Source organism: Sinocyclocheilus anshuiensis, unplaced genomic scaffold (genome assembly GCF_001515605.1).
Source record: "Sinocyclocheilus anshuiensis isolate Anshui unplaced genomic scaffold, SAMN03320099.WGS_v1.1 scaffold1053, whole genome shotgun sequence".
NCBI lineage: Eukaryota > Metazoa > Chordata > Actinopteri > Cypriniformes > Cyprinidae > Sinocyclocheilus > Sinocyclocheilus anshuiensis.
The window spans coordinates 1672360-1690038 of record NW_015555711.1 but is presented as its reverse complement, the minus strand read 5'-3'; the positions used below and the strand labels follow the sequence as shown (position 1 = coordinate 1690038).

General features: G+C 36.7%; 1 protein-coding gene across 3 annotated transcripts in view; it reads right to left on the bottom strand.

Annotated features, from left to right (window-relative positions):
• Window positions 1-302: 302 nt before the first annotated feature.
• The window catches only part of LOC107671962 (protein FAM19A1-like), a 44023-nt gene continuing 26646 nt past the window's right edge, over window positions 303-17679 (bottom strand). Inside the window, exons 3-6 of one of the 3 annotated variants that reach the window (XM_016464978.1) lie at window positions 8735-8875; window positions 1778-1902; window positions 1222-1294; window positions 303-963 (exon numbers count right to left, since the gene is read on the bottom strand). In XM_016464978.1, coding sequence (XP_016320464.1) covers window positions 1268-1294; window positions 1778-1902; window positions 8735-8875 — 293 coding nt within the window. In that variant the 3' untranslated portion in view covers window positions 303-963; window positions 1222-1267. The remainder of the gene's footprint in view (window positions 964-1221; window positions 1295-1777; window positions 1903-8734; window positions 8876-17679) is intronic. The other 2 variants (XM_016464977.1, XM_016464979.1) reach the window with 2 other exon arrangements.

Below are 17679 nucleotides of genomic sequence, written 5' to 3'. Positions count from 1 at the left end.
GCACCAGCATATTTCAATCAGGCTTCATTAACTTCAGTAATAAATCCACAACTTTTATATATTGCTGCAGCCAAAGTGACGGTCTATTAGTTTTTCATTAAAAATGTAAATTCTCAGAACACTTCAGCTAAGCCTTGATGACTCAATTTGTCAAAATATTACTGAAGCCCAAAAATAATAATAAAAACAGCATCTTTAACCAATCAACAGAACAGCGGACAAGAATATGTAAACAAGACTGTTCCTTTGCACTTTCCCACCCATTAAATTCACATTAAATTATTGTTTATTGTAAGTCAAATACATTTGTAACATCATTCTCACCTGTTTTGAATTCATTTTATTTATGTAAAACATTTCCTTCACCTATTTTTACAGCTTTACAGAAATCATGCTGAAGACTTATTTGGTTTTAGTATCACCACCAGAATTCATTCTGAATCTGATATAACGTTCCAGGAAACGGAGGAACATTTCCGGACTGGATCGGTCATTCCATGTACATGTGCTCCTCAGCATTTTGCTCACAGTCGATGCACAAAGTGTCTTAATTAAACTTGCTTGATGAGGATCAATCCCCTTCTGAAAATCCACATGAACAGGAAGCCAGTTTCACTACATACAGTAGCGGAGACATAGGAACATCCAAGAATATTACAGTTGAAGATTATTTCAGGCAAGGTATAGCTGGTTTGAGTGCACTCCACACAAAGGGATACGAGTTTAATTATCCAGGACTCATTGAGAGGAAACAAATATTTGACAAATGTCAAACAAAAACAAAACAACGAAAGAACCAGCAGTGTTCAACGGCCACAAAGATTTTCTTAGAAAGTCTGGTGTCCGTGTTACTCAGAGACAGATGGATTTATGAGCAGACGACTCCATTTCAAGTCATTAAACACATGTCTGTTGGTTTAGAGTTGAGAAGACTTAATTCAGCTTGTCATCTTGGATGTTTCCCTGAAAAAGTACAGTAAATAAAAGCTGGATGAGTAATACGAAAGCAATCTGAGAATGAATTTCATGTTTGAATAATTTGCAGCAACATAACAAACAGGCTAACTAAATGCGATTGGAATTATCAGAATTTATTATAAGTTCACAAATGGACCATAGTGCCTATGCCTCTGAAATCCATAATTTGTCTGTTTTCTATCAGTCATTTTATGCCTTGACTGAATCACAATTGTGACAGAAAGAAGGAATAATATCAAAAACCTTCGTAAAGTTCCTCCGTTATGAGCTTGCAGTAACATTACATCTGCTACAAGGATGTGTAAGGGTGGGTATTCTGTAAAAAAAGAAAAAAAAATTCACATCTGCTATAGAAATGACCTTATTGGTTACCCGAAGAAACACTCTGATTGGCTACTTTTATTTAAAACAATTATTTGAGTGTCATTTTCTGCTTGAGGGAAGTTACATGACCGAATCACTGCTATTTTAATAAATATTGGATTTCTAGCGAGATCCAGCAGTGTGCAGCTCTTCTATTTTTATAATACTTCCAGCGTCCAACACACCTGCCTGCAGCCATTCAGGTGTAGGAGGGTTGTTTATTTATTGTTCTGTATTCTGTTTTTTATTTATAAAATATTTCAGTGAAATAAAAAAAAAAAAAAAAAAACACACACACAGATGGGGCACACACACACACACACACACACACTTATTAACATCATGCAATCACACGCTGCACCACCAAGAGTCTTGTATTGTTAAATACAATAGCTAAAGTAACACAATAAATGCTTTTGGTTGCTCTAAATCTTACCCTGGTGGTTTTGATTTTGTTTCCAGAGTAGCACATCCAGCCGGAGTTATCTGGTAGAGTCTTGCATTCCTCTCCCTCCAGACACGGCTCCATCTCACACCACCACTTCCCAATCACTATGGAGGCTGTGAGCAGATCATAATTGGGTTAGACTCTCACTGGCATCTGACTTAAAACAGAGTAATGTTCCATTCTCCATGATCGACTGCTCCTTGACCATCTGACATATAATATTTATATGTCAGAGGATGCTTCTGACATAACTGACTGCATTCTTAACTGACTGCATTACTCCCAAGTGTTTTAGTATAGATCTGAAGCATTTATACTTTAAGCAATTTAAGCGTTGTCTAAATTCAATTCAATTAATTTTATTTAATTTTAAAATAAAAATTCCGTCATCATTTTCTTTCTTCTGTGGAACATGAAAGAAAATATTTTGACAAATGTTTTGTTTTGTCTATACAGTGGGAGTCAATGGTGAGTAGATTTATTCAATGAACACATAATAGCATATACAAAGCACACTTACTGTACATATAATATGTAACTATAATATTTGTCATTATTGTAATATGTGACCCTGAACCACAAAACCAGTCTTAAGTCGCTGGGGTATATTTATAGCAATAGCCAAAAATACATTGTATGGGTCAAAATTATTGATTTTTCTTTTATGCCAAATATCATTAGGATATTAAGTAAAGATCATGTTCCATGAAGATATTTTGTAAATTTCCATTAAAAATATGTTAAAACTTAATTTTTGATTAGTAATATGCATTGCTAAGAACTTCATTTGGACAACTTTAAAGGCGATTTTCTCAATATTTTGATTTTTTTGCATCCTCAGATTCCAGATTTTCAAATAGTTGTATCTCGGCCAAATGTTGTCCTATCCTAACAAACCATACATCAATGGAAAGCTTATTTATTCAGCTTCGAAAAATTGACCCTTATAACTGGTTTTGTGGTACAGGGTCACATATGTGCTTTGTCAGAGGAGGATGGCTTTTTCCAGAAGGATCTGGTTCCTCTCAAGGAAGCTTTTCTCTTAAACATTTTATGGATTTTTGTTCTTGCCACAGTCGCCTTTGGCTTGTTCATTGGGGCTTTAAGGTACAATTTTCTATAAAGCTGCTTTGAAACAGTATGTTGTGAAAAGCACTATACAAATAAAATTGACTTGAATCTAATTTGCTTGAATAGCCTCAATGGATGTCTGCGGTCAGTAGGAGCACAGCCATTTCGCAGAGTGGCACTTTATGAAATGTATTATTCTGAAATGAAATCCCATGCCGATTCATTCACTTAAACTGCTTCACCTTGTAGTCTTAGGAAATCTTATGAAGAATTACATGGTCCGTATTCTATATTTATATAAAATAAAGGTAATTTTACTGCCATTACAATGGAAAGTTTTACATCATTTCAGTTGCTTGAAACAGAAGCATCCTTGTAAAACTATCACTTTTCCCACTTTGTGAAATTTATGATCATTACCAGATGGAGAAAAAGTAGAGACCATTAAGGAAGCAGGTGCTCAGGGGTTTGAGAACATCTTATCTTTGCATCAGTATGAATATGTTAGAATATGATACAATAATGCATCACGGTAATGCTATCTAACATCCAACACCAAAGGTTTAAGGAGAGAGTGTGACATGAAAATATAATATAATGCACTTACGTTATTAATATTCTGACAAGTATGTGACAAGTTTATGACTTACTCCTTGTCCGTGATAATGGGTGAACTTAAGTCACATACATTAATATTGTAAAACCCAAAAGCACTCAACCAGTAGTTGTCTCCTTGCAAACAGGGCATTAAAATTTGATTTGCCTGTGCTCAACACTTTCTCCATGGATATTTTTAAAGGGTGAACAAACATTCATGCTTTATAGACTTTGCACGCATGTAATAGTCACAGCACTGGCTGAGGCGAACCTAACACTGTTCCTTCCCGTTTTTGCCAGTTCAGCATGGACTGGACACAGAGCAATAAAAAAAAATCCATGGAAAACATAACCTCAGGCAAGAGCTCTGTTTTTTGATAAAAATTCACTTTACTGAGGCCTCTTATCCTCCAAAAAGTAAACAAAGTCTCATACATAACATGTGGCCTTCGATGTCATGTACTCCTTTGACAGAGAGAGAGAGAGTTAGCCTTCAGCCTCATATCCTAGAATATCAATGTGATGAGAGGAGAACGAGAACATGGACCAGTTTCAATGGCCATCATCTCAGTGACACCTCAGTAAATGTGTCATCTCGGTTTAACTAGGAACCAGAGATCATAAAATGCAACAAAATGTAGCATTTTTAATCCTAGTTACTGCTAAAATATTATATAGCTACTTCAGTAAATGTTACTGCTGCAAGACCATAATAAATGAAAATAATTAAGAAATTAATGTAAATAGTCACTTAAGTTAATGTTACTGCTGCAAAAACTAAATACATTATTACAAATATTAGTTTATATTATTTAAGTTTATATAAAATACTAACACTACTTCTGTTAAAACTGATTATTTAAATAACTCATAAGATTCGAAAGTAATCATAATCAGTTAATAATCCGTTATAAGAAATAATAATAATATGGGAACTTCTTCAAAAACATGGTTAAAGCTTCCAGAATCTTTCTGCCGTTGTTTTAAATAACTTTTTTGGCAGAATCTGTATATATATAATATATTAGCCTATCGTTACTTGCAGTTACTGCTGGAACGATTACATTTAATGAATGTATTACTTAATTACTTCAGTTTAAATTACCGTTTCAAATCGTAAAATCATTATATGGGATACCTTTAAAAATGAATGTAGGAAGGATTACATTTAATAAATGTATTACTTAATTACTTCAGTTAAAATGACCGTTTCATTATCATTATATAAAATCATTATATGGGATACCTTTAAAAATGTGGATAAAGCTTCCAGAATTTTTTTGCCATTGTTTTTTAATTACTTTCTTGGCAGAAATTGTATTTTTTTAAAGGTAAACCAGCAACAATATAAAATTCCAAGTAAGTTAAGGCATCTTTGGACCAAATGCCTTTGCTTTTTCCCGTTGCTTTAAATAAATTGTAAGGATAAAAGAAACTCAGATACTTTGATCTTCTGAGACAGACAATACACACACAGTGCATTAACATACAGTGATTTATTCTGACTTACTCTGAAATTATTTTCTCAAGTAGATTAAGTGAAGGCGTATGTTTCCGCAACTCTGCGTCTAGGGTTAAGTGCATACTAGATCTCAGGTTAGATGGAACATGGCGCACATCAGGTGATCGTGGAGCCCACGCATAGATGCCGTGAGGCATCCTAAGCGACATAGATTCCTAATGAACGAGTAAATATAAAGTAAAGAGTTAACTAGAATAATCAAATGTCAGAATAATAGTAATAATTAAAGACAGACAAACAACCAATTTGCCTTTCAACCTAAATTCGAGGTCATACTAAAATGGAGCCAGATTAGATAATAAAATGGAGTCAGATTTGAGTTAAACCTAAATTGAATAACTTTACGCGCTGAAAAGACCGAACACGCGAGAAACCTTCATCCACCACTGGATACCTTCCTTGGGCCAAGTGCGTGGACCTTACAAAATCAAGACTTTTTCAGAGCACAGACCATCCTTGTGTATTTTTCTTTTTCTTTCTTTTTTTTTTGGGTAACATATCAATTACAGAAATCACACACACACACACACACACACAAATATCAGGAAAAAGTCCCATCCACACACACACCTCTGCCTCTGAACTTTATTAGACCAGAATAGACAACACACTACGGCCTTTAAAGATGGAAACAGCAACTGCCTATATATTTATGTCTTGCAGAGTTTGTACAGAATTTTTTTTTTCAAATCATGATGCTAACCCTTGATTTAGCCCTTGCTTTTTAATGAAATACAGCCTCAGTCACCGTTCATCTTTTTTCCATACAATGACATCGAATGGTGACTGATGCTGTCATTCTGTTTAACATCTCCTTTCCACAGAATAAAGAAAGTCACAGGTTTGGAACGACATGACGATGAGTAAATGATGCTAGAATCCCTTAAAGCTAAGCGTTTAGGTGTTTTAATCATAGACTGTATAAAAACATGGACGTAGTGTCCGTGACGTCACCCATAGGTTCCTGAAGAGGTTTTTGAAGCCTAAAGTGGGCAGAGCCGGCCGTCGCCATCTTGACAGCACGTCACTCCCGGATAATCGAAAATGGGCAAAAAGGCGGGAGCTGGTTGCTGAAGCCACGCCCACCTAGCTCGACGGTGGTGACAGCAGCGGCAATCCACCTGTCACTCAAGTGGCCACGCCCTTAATTATGCAGAACTTTAAGGCTTAATATAATTTAAACGGATGACTTATAAAAAAATTCACCCCCCTCACAGTTGTCATGAAGGGCAAAATTAGCTATATAAACCAAAATCATTTTTTGAACCAGGCTATAAACATGTTTTTTTTCTGCTGTAAAGTTGGGCATTTTAACATGGGGAGTCTATGGGATTGACTCCCTTTTGCAGCCAACCTCTAGCGGCCAGTTGATGAATTACAGTTTAAGTCACTTCCTTGTTGGCATCACGAGAGAGAGCGGGAGGTTGCCGCTTGGTTTTAATATCCAAAAAATGACACATTTTCAACTTTGGGAATAGAATATCCTAACGAGCTTGAAATGGGGAAAAGGTTGGATGCTCCTCCGCGAGATTCAGTGAAAGTTAATGTTCTTTGATTATCTCTGGGTGCGTTGCGAGTGAGATGTTCTCCCAGAAGTGTTAGTTTACAGCAGCTCGTTTGTCATAAGGACAGAGCATTAATAATGAAAAGCCCTGAGGATCTGAGCTTTTCTAGGGCAGGGACACTGCAAGAGCGACCCTGAACAGAGTTTCTTCAAACATACCACACCTTAAAAAGCTCCACAGTCTTTTGGAGCACCTTGCAGCTTTACACAGCTGCACAGAGTGTGTTTTAAGCACAGCTGCACTGTGCAAGCCTGTTCACACACTGCAAAGCTGCATTGAGATAGTTCAAACAGTCGAGCATCTGTTACATTTCTAACAACATAAAACAAATGACATCAAAGATGTATAGGAGTTTAGTTCTTGGTCAGAACAGATTTGGTGAATGTGTGCTGTCAGAATGAGAGTCCAAACAGCTGATAAAAACATCACAATAATTCACACAACTCCAGTCCATCAATTAGCATCTAGTGAAAGGGAAAAGCTGCATTTTTGTAACAAACAAACCCATCATTAAAGGGGTCATATGATGCGATTTCAAGTTTTCCTTTCTCTTTGGAGTGTTACAAGCTCTTGGTGCATAAAGAAGATCTGTAAAGTTGCAAAGACTAAAGTCTCAAATCCAAAGAGATATTCTTTATAAAAGTTAAAAGTCAACCACGCCTACCTAAAACGGCTCGTTCTAACACGCCCCCACGTCTACCTCACTATGTGGGAAGATTTGCATAACGCCGCCTAAATGTTCACACAAAGAAAGAAGGCTTAACTTTTATTCTCGCAGTAGTATTGTTGCTGCCGCCACGTCGTGAAGATGCTGTGTTTTGTTGTGAAAGCGAAACTACTTTGTTTGGCCTTCCAAAAGAGGACGATATCGCTTCGTCATGCCTGGAGCTGATCCGTGCTGGTCGCTGAGGAAATACATCAACTTCGCCAGTTTCAGCTGTTTCCATGATAGAACATCATTATAGTCAGATCTGAGCCTTATGCAAAACTCTTGTTTAAATCTCTCACCACAGTTTTGAATTCTGGATAAGACTGATCTCTCTGTATCACAGTGTTTCCAAGGGCTGACATTCACTGACCATACATACAAACACACCACAGGATAAATACTTAAAGGAACAGAGCGTCTTCACGGTAGTCTTATTTGAAATGTCACAGTTACTACAGTTCCTTCAACTAGACTTACAGTAATTAAGTACTTTGTAGACTCAGTCCTGCACATGGTGGTTAGAGTTAAAAAATGCAGACATGGTTTTATGTTTACACGGCGCGATGCAACACAACGCGTAAAAATACAGTATAAGTCATTATAATCCGTAATTATGTCCCCACTGGATGCAACAAATGCCTCGTTTATAATGGGTTTTAATGTTTTTGTCTCGTCGCTCCGGCCGTACAGGGCATCACAATGTGGTAGTGTGACATTTCCGTCACACACTTGAGGTATTTGGCCAATCACAACGCACTGGATAGCTGGCCAATCAGAGCACACCTCGCTTTTCAGACCGATGAGCTTTGTAAAAATCAACGCGTTTCAAAAAGGCGGGGCATAGAGGAGAAACAATAATGTACAGTATGTGGAAAATAATGTGTTTTTTGAAACTTAAACCACATAAACACATTTCATTACACCAAATAATGTTCTTTTTTAGCAACGTCATTTGACCCCTTTAAGGCATTTTCACTTAAAACTGTCATTTCTGGCCAAAACAAAAATCTAAACAAAAACTATAATCCATTACGTTGTCCTCTCACATTAAAATCCACCAACATACATACTTGTTTAGAACTGTTTTGGACTATTTTTGCTTGTAAACTGTGATTGGTCTGTGCATATTTCTCTCCTGATTCAGACGAGATGGTATTTTCACTGAAGAAAGCAATTTTATGGATAGTGGACTTAATGATGAAAAACGTCCTAATGATGGACTTGTTTATTAAAAACATGCAGCTTTTTACTTCACAAGATGTTAATTAATGGACTGGAGTGGTGTGGATTACTTGTGGATTATTGTGATGTTTTTATCAGCTGTTTGGACTGTTTTGGACATTCTGGCGGCACAAGTAAGAAACAAATCTTCACCTACATCTTGGATGACTTGGATGTGAGTACATTTTCAGCTAATTTACATTTTGGTGTAAATTATTCCTTTAAGACTGCATCCATGGTTGCCATGTCTATTCACTTACCGTCAACACAGGAGGGTTTATTCCTGGTGGTTCCTGCCACTTTCCCTGGTAAACAGGAGCACTTCACTGTCTGAGATCTCTCTTCAATCTTGTTTTTGTTACAGCACCTGTGTGCCGCAATCACCTCGCATGTCCCTCCTTCTGTCGAAAGACAAAGCCATTAGTAAACAAACAAAAACTCCTGACTCGCCACGTGGATCTACATTTACAATCATTATCTCATGCATGTCATCTTTCATGGTCCCCTTATATTGCCACATAATTCATCATGCATTTCAATGTAGACACCGCAGACACTCCTTAGGGAGGATGAGATGAGCTAGTGCTTTAGAAGCAGAAGAGAAAAGACATGAGGGCAGGGGCGTAGATTACGCGGGGGATGTGTCCCCCCCACTTTTAATATCATGTAAATTCGTCCCCCGCACTTTTTCGGGCAAGTGTGTTCGCATAGAGGTTTTCAAGAGCCGGTGTGAATAAATATAGATTTAAATTCAAAGAGACAGGATAGACTGTGCATGATCTGATGTTTTATTCGGACCCAGAATAAGCGAGATCTGTCCCCCTCACTTCTGAAATGATGGCTACGCCCCTGCATGAGGGAGTGAGATATATATGAGAGATGAGACACATATTTTGTACAGGTATATATACCAAATTTTATTATCTGATTTTAATATTTTTGTCTCTTTTTTTTCCTACATTGTTCTTACAGTATATTAACCTTATTACTTTTTCTGTTATTTGTTTTCCTTGTCACTTTCCTTTATTTTTTCATTCAGTTCTTTTGATTTAGTTTATTTGTTCCTTTATTTTATGTTCCCATTGAAGTATTCTTCTTTACTTAATTTATTATTTTATATTTCTTCCTTGTCCATTTTTAAAAGTTCTCCTTCATTATTTCTTTATTTACATACCATTATTTATTTATTTATTTATTTTTATTTATGCCTTGTCCCTTCCTTTTATTTTCCTTCAATTTGTCCTACATTAAGTTAAATTTTTTTTGCTTTTATTTTCTACTACCTTTCTTGTATATTCCCATTATTTGTCCTTTCATTTATGTTCCCATTATATTCCTTTATTTACTTAATTGATTTGATTTTTCTTGTCCCTTTTTTAAATCACTCCTTCAGTACTTTCTTATTAACTTTACTATTTCTTTTTATGTTTTCCTTTTATGTATTCCTTGTCTCTTTCTTTTATTTTCTCCTTTATTTCTTTCTCTATTTTACCTTATTTATTTTCTGAATTGTCTATTTCGGTACAGCAGTATGCTCTGTCAATACTGTAAATTCTAACAATCATGCTAATAAAGCATTGCTGACTCTAATGGAAGAGAAAAGGCTCTGTAGGATCAGGACAAAGGGAATTATGGGTAACTGCTGCAATTTGTCTTAAGAGCACTTTAACAATGAGCGATCTAAAATAAACCGAAGTCCTTTAAGAATGACGGCCTGTAAGTTCCTGTATTCACAGTGAGATATGACAAAACACTGCTAATCCAGCCTTTAGAGACAGATAGATCAGAGAGAGATGAAAAATCTTCAGTTCATGAGCAGATTGGACCTATTGTTCACTGAACTGAGCACCATTCTGCAGTGCTCTCTGAATTCAGGGTTACCTGAATAGACTGTTATTTTAACAAAGATATTCAGCAAATACACTGAACAGCAAAGGGAAGACTTGCTACCATTTCAAAGCATATAGGCTACTGTACATTTGTGTCAAAAACAGATTTGTGCGAAAAGGTGAATCAAATGACAAAACCACATCAGCCCTGAGAGAAATGAAAAACTCATTATAAAACTGATAAAACAGTTCAAGTAATGTTTATATCAGTGCAAAACACCCACATAGACCAATTATTAAAGGGATAGTTAATCTAAAATGGAAAATTGTCATATTAACATACTCTCATTTCGTTCCAAAACAGTATGGCTTCTGTTCATTTTGAAGATTATCCTGATCAATCTTTTTTTTAATAAAACAGAAGTGAATTGTGAGGGGGTTGTCAAGAAAGCAGCTCTATTTCATACCCAACAAACAGAACATTCCCCTAATGTTCCCCCCTTTTTTTGGCACAAAATAAGAACGTTCTATAGGAATGTTCCCTGCAAGTTCTTTTTTAAGAACCTTCCCAGAACGTTGCCTGCAGATTATTTTAGGACGGTCATTTGAAGAGAACATTTCCCGAACGTTCCCTGCAGGTTATTTTTAGTTTTGTTTTCATAACCATGTAAACTCATTAAAAATTTTGCATATGTTTCTGAGTGATGACCACCAACAGACAGATAATTCTAATGCGGATATGTGCATTTTTTCATAAATAAACTATTTGCAAAATAGTTTGCAGATGTCTAAAATAAGCTTTTAATAAAGTGTAGAAATTAAAGCAGTCAAATCGCATTATAATGATCAGATCAATCTAATTATATAGCTAAAATATTAATCCAAGTTAAAGCGTAGTCTGCAAAAGAAAAAAAATCATAAACACCTGGGTTTGTTTGTAGCCCATCTTCTTTCTTTACTGCACTCCTCTGATCTGCACGCGCTTTCTCCGAGATACTGCTTTCTCCTGTCTTAAGGCGGGCGGACACGGTGCGATTCTGAAGGTCGGAACGTCGTGAGCTCTGGCACATGTCACGATTGAGTTTATCAGAAAATCGTACGGAGGCAGTCACACACGACACGAATTTACTACGATTTTACAAACTCTGACGTAAGCATTACGTTTCGCGCCATTCATAAAAATATGGATTCTGAGGACGAAATAGTTTTCTTTGTGGCAGGCGGCTTGTGACGTCCAAAAAAACAACAAAGACAAAGTACATGGCTAAGAGAATGGCTGAAAAGCAGAGAAAAGCATGGACTTTCTGTTCTTCATAAAGAACTAGAGGGAGTAGCCTAGGCCGTTTCTGAATTTCTGCTCGTTTTGCCGGAAATACAACAGGCATATTCATTCATAAAGCTGAATGGCAAATTTGGCACATTCGGAATAACAAATAAAAGATAGAACTGTATAATTAAACTAAAATTATTATAGACTATATGGTTTTTGTCATCTTCTGATTGGTCAACTTCAGATGGATCGCAAAATCTTCTCGTTCAACCGCACATACACCACGAATTTAAACCGACAGCATCCGATTTTTTTTTACATGTTTGAAAATTATCGGGAGGACGGGAGGTGCTCGTAACGTCTCGGATCGGCCCGTAATTCTTCTCACACGGTACGAGCCGCGACCATGCGAGCATCTGCGATTTTCTCCCGAGATAAAAAAATCGCCTGCGAGCTCGTACAACAGCAAAAATCGCACCGTGTACGCCCGCCTTTAACACAGAAAGCGGCGCAGTCGCGTAACTTAACGGTCATTTCATTTTTCTGACCTGTGCACTATATTTTAAGTCTGATGAAGTGACATTAGATTTATGTGAGGAAAAACTTAAATTAAGGTCGTTATTCACTGAATGTTTGAAAATCTCCCTGCATACATTCTTGTAACAAGCAAGCAGTGTCGTCCGATTCATGAATGAATCGTTCTTTTGAGTCGGAAGTTTTAATTGAATCGGTTGATTCAGTTCACAAAGCCAGTCTAAATGATTCATTCGCTGATTCGGTTCCCGAGTTCATTTCACTCACTCAAAGATCCGGGAACAAAAAATAACATCACCAACAATTTGCATTTCAGTCTGTTTCTCGCACAAAGCTATGGTATGACTTCAGAAGACCAGCACACGATTCAAATAGACCACTTTTATGGTGTTTTGTGTTATTTTTAATGCCTAAAAGCCCGCTGACCGTTTACGTATGGAAAGCAGCAAATATTGAAAAGCTTCTCCCTTGGTCTTTGGTTTAAGAAAGAAAGTCCTGTTGATTGAGAATAACATTATGGTGAGTAAATCATAATTTTAATTTTTGGCTTAATTCTTTTCAACTTTAGCACCACCAGCAAGCTAGTCGTCAGGGACTATTTAACGTAACGTACAGCGGAAAGATATGGCACCTGTTGAATTTGCTTGATAAAATAATGATACAGGTTTTTAAATAAATAAAATGACGTTCAATTTTTTTCTAGTGTTTATGTATTTTTATGTAGCAACATATAATGGATACACACCAGCGTCATCTAGCACGCCCTACCAAATTGTGTAATTTTACAAGAAATAATACAATAATTAAAAAAATTAACCTTCATCTTCAGTCCAGAAAAAAAGTGGTTTTCCATCCTAGTCCTCTTACAGTCCTAAGTGGTCAAAAATTATCCAGATCCAGTAAGGAAAATTGCATAGTACAATATGTGCACATGCTAACAACACAGTTCCAGTCATGGCCGTACTGTAACTAGAAGGTTTGGCTTCGAGGAGTCAGACAGACAAATAGCATTGTGGAAATCAGGAAACAATAATGCTCCACTGAGAACTATTGTGGATTGTTGAGTAGGCCTTGTTTGTGCTTCTTTAATTATGAAAAATACTCCATTTCCCGGTGGGGCTTCAGTCAGAATTCACAGGGGTTTGTTTTCTTTAATGCCTAGTCTTAATTACATAAGACAGACCCAGTTTCCGCTTTGAAAGAGAGGGAGAAAATGCAGGAGCTCCTGACTAAAATATCTTCACTCCTCAATGAGCGTAAACAGAGCAGTGGGCCTCTCATTCGAGGATTTGAAAAGAGTGGGGGAAAGGGGAGAAAAAAATGTTAAATGCACTTTTAAAAAATCAATAAAAATGTAAATAGCTTCTCTGTCTCCAGCTTCTTAGGCTCTCATTACCTCTAGATTGAAGTTAGTCAAAACAGGAGGGGAGAGACACACAAAGGAAGACAGGAACAGAACACTGCCTGTCGACTGTTTTAACAGCACATCAGAATATTTTAGAGCGCTTCTGAATGTTTAAGCAGGTGACAGTGGACAGCTCAGATCCATGCAGGGACGTGATTGCTTTTTGTATTCTGTCACTTCGTGCGACTCGCTAAAAATTGATTGCTGAACCTCAGGGGCTTAACGTTATCTCGTATAGGCCTCTGTGTGGCTCCTTCCTACTCAACATATCAAACAGAGGTTCATAGGACTTTTAAAGCTGTGGTAAAGCACTGTCAAGCAGCTTTCATTAACTGGACCTTATGTCAGTGTGTGTGCGGTCATACTGTACACTGGAACCAAAAGTCTGAGGCCACTAGTGAAAATTATGCTGTTTTGATTTTTTTTTCATTACAAATTGAGTGAAAAGTTGAACTGAAAAATTACATTATTTTGTTGTAGAATTTGTTCTCTTTTTGCTTTAATAACTGCAGCTCTTGAGCTGCATGAACTCCATAAGATTGTGTAAAACCTGGTATTCTCCAGCATGATTTGAGATGATCCAAAGAGCATCTTGAGCTTTAGTGGAAGCAAGAACATCTGACCATCTGTAGTCACATGTTTACTTATCTGATTAGTGACCTAGAAATAGTGCAAAATCTCAAATAGGCTTATGTCTTAATCATTTTACGTCGTAACGTAGGGCTACCCATTTTGTGGGAAAATCAAATTGTGATTTTTTTTTTTAGATAAATATTGTGATTGCAATTGTGATTATATATCAACATGACTATAAAAAATAATAATAACTATTACTAAATAGTAAACAAAACAAGAAATATGACTATTGTCATATTTTTCTGTAAAATAAAAAATGAATATTAAAAATATAATAATAATTTTATTTTACAGTACAACTGTAAAATTAATATACTAATATTTAAGTCTGTCTTAATTAATTTACAAACTGTTGGGAAGCTTGTTGGTGCATGTTGCATTCCTACAAAGCAGATGCAGAGAGGCTTTTGTGTGGAATTTTACTGTGAACCGAGCCGCTTTGAGGCGCTGAAAACACTGTATCATGAGCTGTTTCCGTGTAAAAGAACACAGTGCTGCGCTTCACTCTGAAACATGCAGCACAAATATTTGACTAAATTTTACCCTTTGCGATTTGATAATTGCACTAAGCAAAATTAAGATTTAGATTTTATTTTTATGAATCATGCAGCATAGCATTTATTTGTCCTAAAATGGTTTATGGTCAGATTTAAATTAGATTCCCATATGCTCAGATTTTGGACCTCACTGTGTACCGTCAACCAGACTACAATACTGCATTTTCCAATTCCTTATACCATTTTTAGCACTTTTGGATCTCTTTTCTGGTTCCTTTCATCAAATTTATATCTGAAATTAGATCCGGTATCCATTTAAATGGAAGAAGCCAAAAGCAGTCTAGCACTTTTGCTGCCATAATGTTCACTAACCTCTGCTGGAACGTCTCAAAAACATCCCGAAAATTCAAATTAAAAGTCTCGTGTATAATTCCATGAAATGTTAATGACTAAGCAAACTTAGAAAACCTACAGAGTATCATTGAATGGTGCTGAGTATCATATTTTTAAAAGACATAACATACGGTCACCCTGAGGGAGTGTGGGCTACACGGCGGATGCGCTGATAGCTGCTGTGGTAGGGAATCCTGCATCATACTGCTTACTACAAGGGCTATTTCAGGCACTTATTCAGTTTAATGGATATGAGACCAGGCCATCGGGGACCAATAAAAGCTCATTTTCCTGCAGCAGCCAGGGTGGGGAGAGAGAAAAATAGACAGCGTATTTCACACGGGCTATAACTTTGACTCTTCTGCTGTCTAATTAGCCAGCTGGAGTGTGTGTGTGCGTCGTGTCTGTCTGTCTGGAGAAGGCGTAGTGTGTGCATTCGGCCTCAATTGTTCCATTCATCCACAGCCATCTGCGTGAGAGTTTCCCCTGACTGGCAGGTTATATCACAACCTCTCAACAGCAAACAAACACGCTTTCAGAGGATAAACAAACAGCGACAGATGAGCAGGCACAATACGGCTCTGACTATAAACATATGAGCCTGGACAGGAAAGATTTCAGTCACATGCTGCAAAACAGCTAGAAGCGAAACGGGACGATGAAAAGAGGAGCCAGTCTGGGTGAGGAGACAGAAATGCTGCACACTGAAAGCAAAATCCTGACAGGATCTGTTCCCTTATAGTTATGCTCCTTAAGACGAATTTACGGTTGAAGTGTGTAATTTGTTTGATGTCTCTTATCAGAATTGATTGTACAGAACCATCTATAATAAAAATTACGTCACCTTTCTGACAGAAGTGTAAACAGTTTTTGGCACTTTGTGTGAATGAATGGTTCGACGTGTCAAAATCTGGCTCAACCAATGGTGTAAGTTTTTGGGCGGGACAAACTGTTGACAAATACTGATAAGCGGGGCAAAGGGATGGTTACAATTTCTTGGGAAACCCTTTTGGGAACAGTAAGTGCTTGCAAGGCAGCAATTTATTATTATTATTTTTTTGTTGTTAAAGTGTCTATGTATACTAAAGTGCAAATAGCCGGTCTATACTAACTCCGCCCACCATTGTCTGGTTGAGCCAGACAAAATTACAAAAGAAACCCATCCAGAACAGAAGCACTGGCATGCAGAGTAATGGTAAATGTAGATTTTGACATGATGAACTTGAGTTCGATCCCATTCTTCTCTCTTTTCCGATTACATATCAGTTCAGAGAGGCATTCATTTTAAATAAAAATTAAGAAAATATTAAAAAAGTGGAAATAAAGTGCCTAATGGGTATTTAATAGGCCTAATTGAAATTGGATGTGGTTGTGTTGATCGGACATGATGTGTGCAGCTCATATTGTTACCATCTTCCTGGACCTTTGACTTGAGGACAGTGAGCAGATGGATAAATATGGTAGAGGTGTAGGAGTGGGTTAGAGTTAGGCATAGGAATAAGATAGCAAAAATGTAATAAATAAAAACTTATATGTATTATTGTTAATATTTTTTGTTGTTGTTATTGCATGCTGTTTTCTAATGTAGTACAATACACTGAGGTGGAAATAGTATTTGCCAGTCTTTGCAAGTAAAAATAGCATCTAACACTTTTTATACAAAGAAATACTGTTATTTTCACTTAGTGTAAATAGCATCTATCGCTATTAATGTTAATAACACTTAACACTATTTGCATTTAGTGCAAATAACCTTGTTTTCTCCACAGTATTTTGCAATTAATTCAGCTTGCTTAATGTGCAGACTCTATTTTTGGTAAATAATTTTAGCCTTAGGTGTGCTATTTATTTATTTATTTTTACAAACATTTATATTTTATTATTTATATACTCTTAAAAACACTGGGTTAAAAACAACCCAACTTTATTTTTACAATAATAATAGCTTTTTTTCATGAATTACTTACAGACGTAATTTTACTTTGAAAGTAAAAAGAGCCATATGATGACAATTGCGACAAAAACAAAGCCAAGGGGCTGCATTTGTTTGAATATTTCTCTTTTTTAAGGTCTCCTTCCTTTTTTAAAGTCATCTTTCAAACCCAGTACACACAGAGACTGCTTCCTTACAGTTATTTTCTGTCACTTTATTATTCATCCTATCTCCCTAAACCAGGTCTGTTTAAATCGAGCCAGCAAACAAGAATGTCTCAAAGCCCAAAACCAGAAGGTTTCTTAAGGTGACCTTGGCAGAAGACAGGTTTTAGCCATACACTCTGACAGTGCTGTCAACAGCAGTTGATGAGAGAGCAGACTGATGACATGCAGAAAAATCACAAGCTCCACCGCTATTACACACTGGCCAGGGGTGTTTATTCCTGTGGGTGTTACATCACAGAATGCTGTCACTCTTCTGGGAAAAGCTGAAATTGGTGAGTACTGTTCACTGATGAATTGCTTTATCCTCGCAACCCTCAAAACATATTTGTCACCGACAGAAAAAATCCTGTTTCTCACAACCAAGCTGCTTCCACCAGGGCAACGAATGAACTCTGAGGCAACAAACAGAGGTTATCTATTCCAGTGCACATGAAACGCATCCCTAGCAGTGTATTTTTACCCAGAGGAATAAAGGCTAACA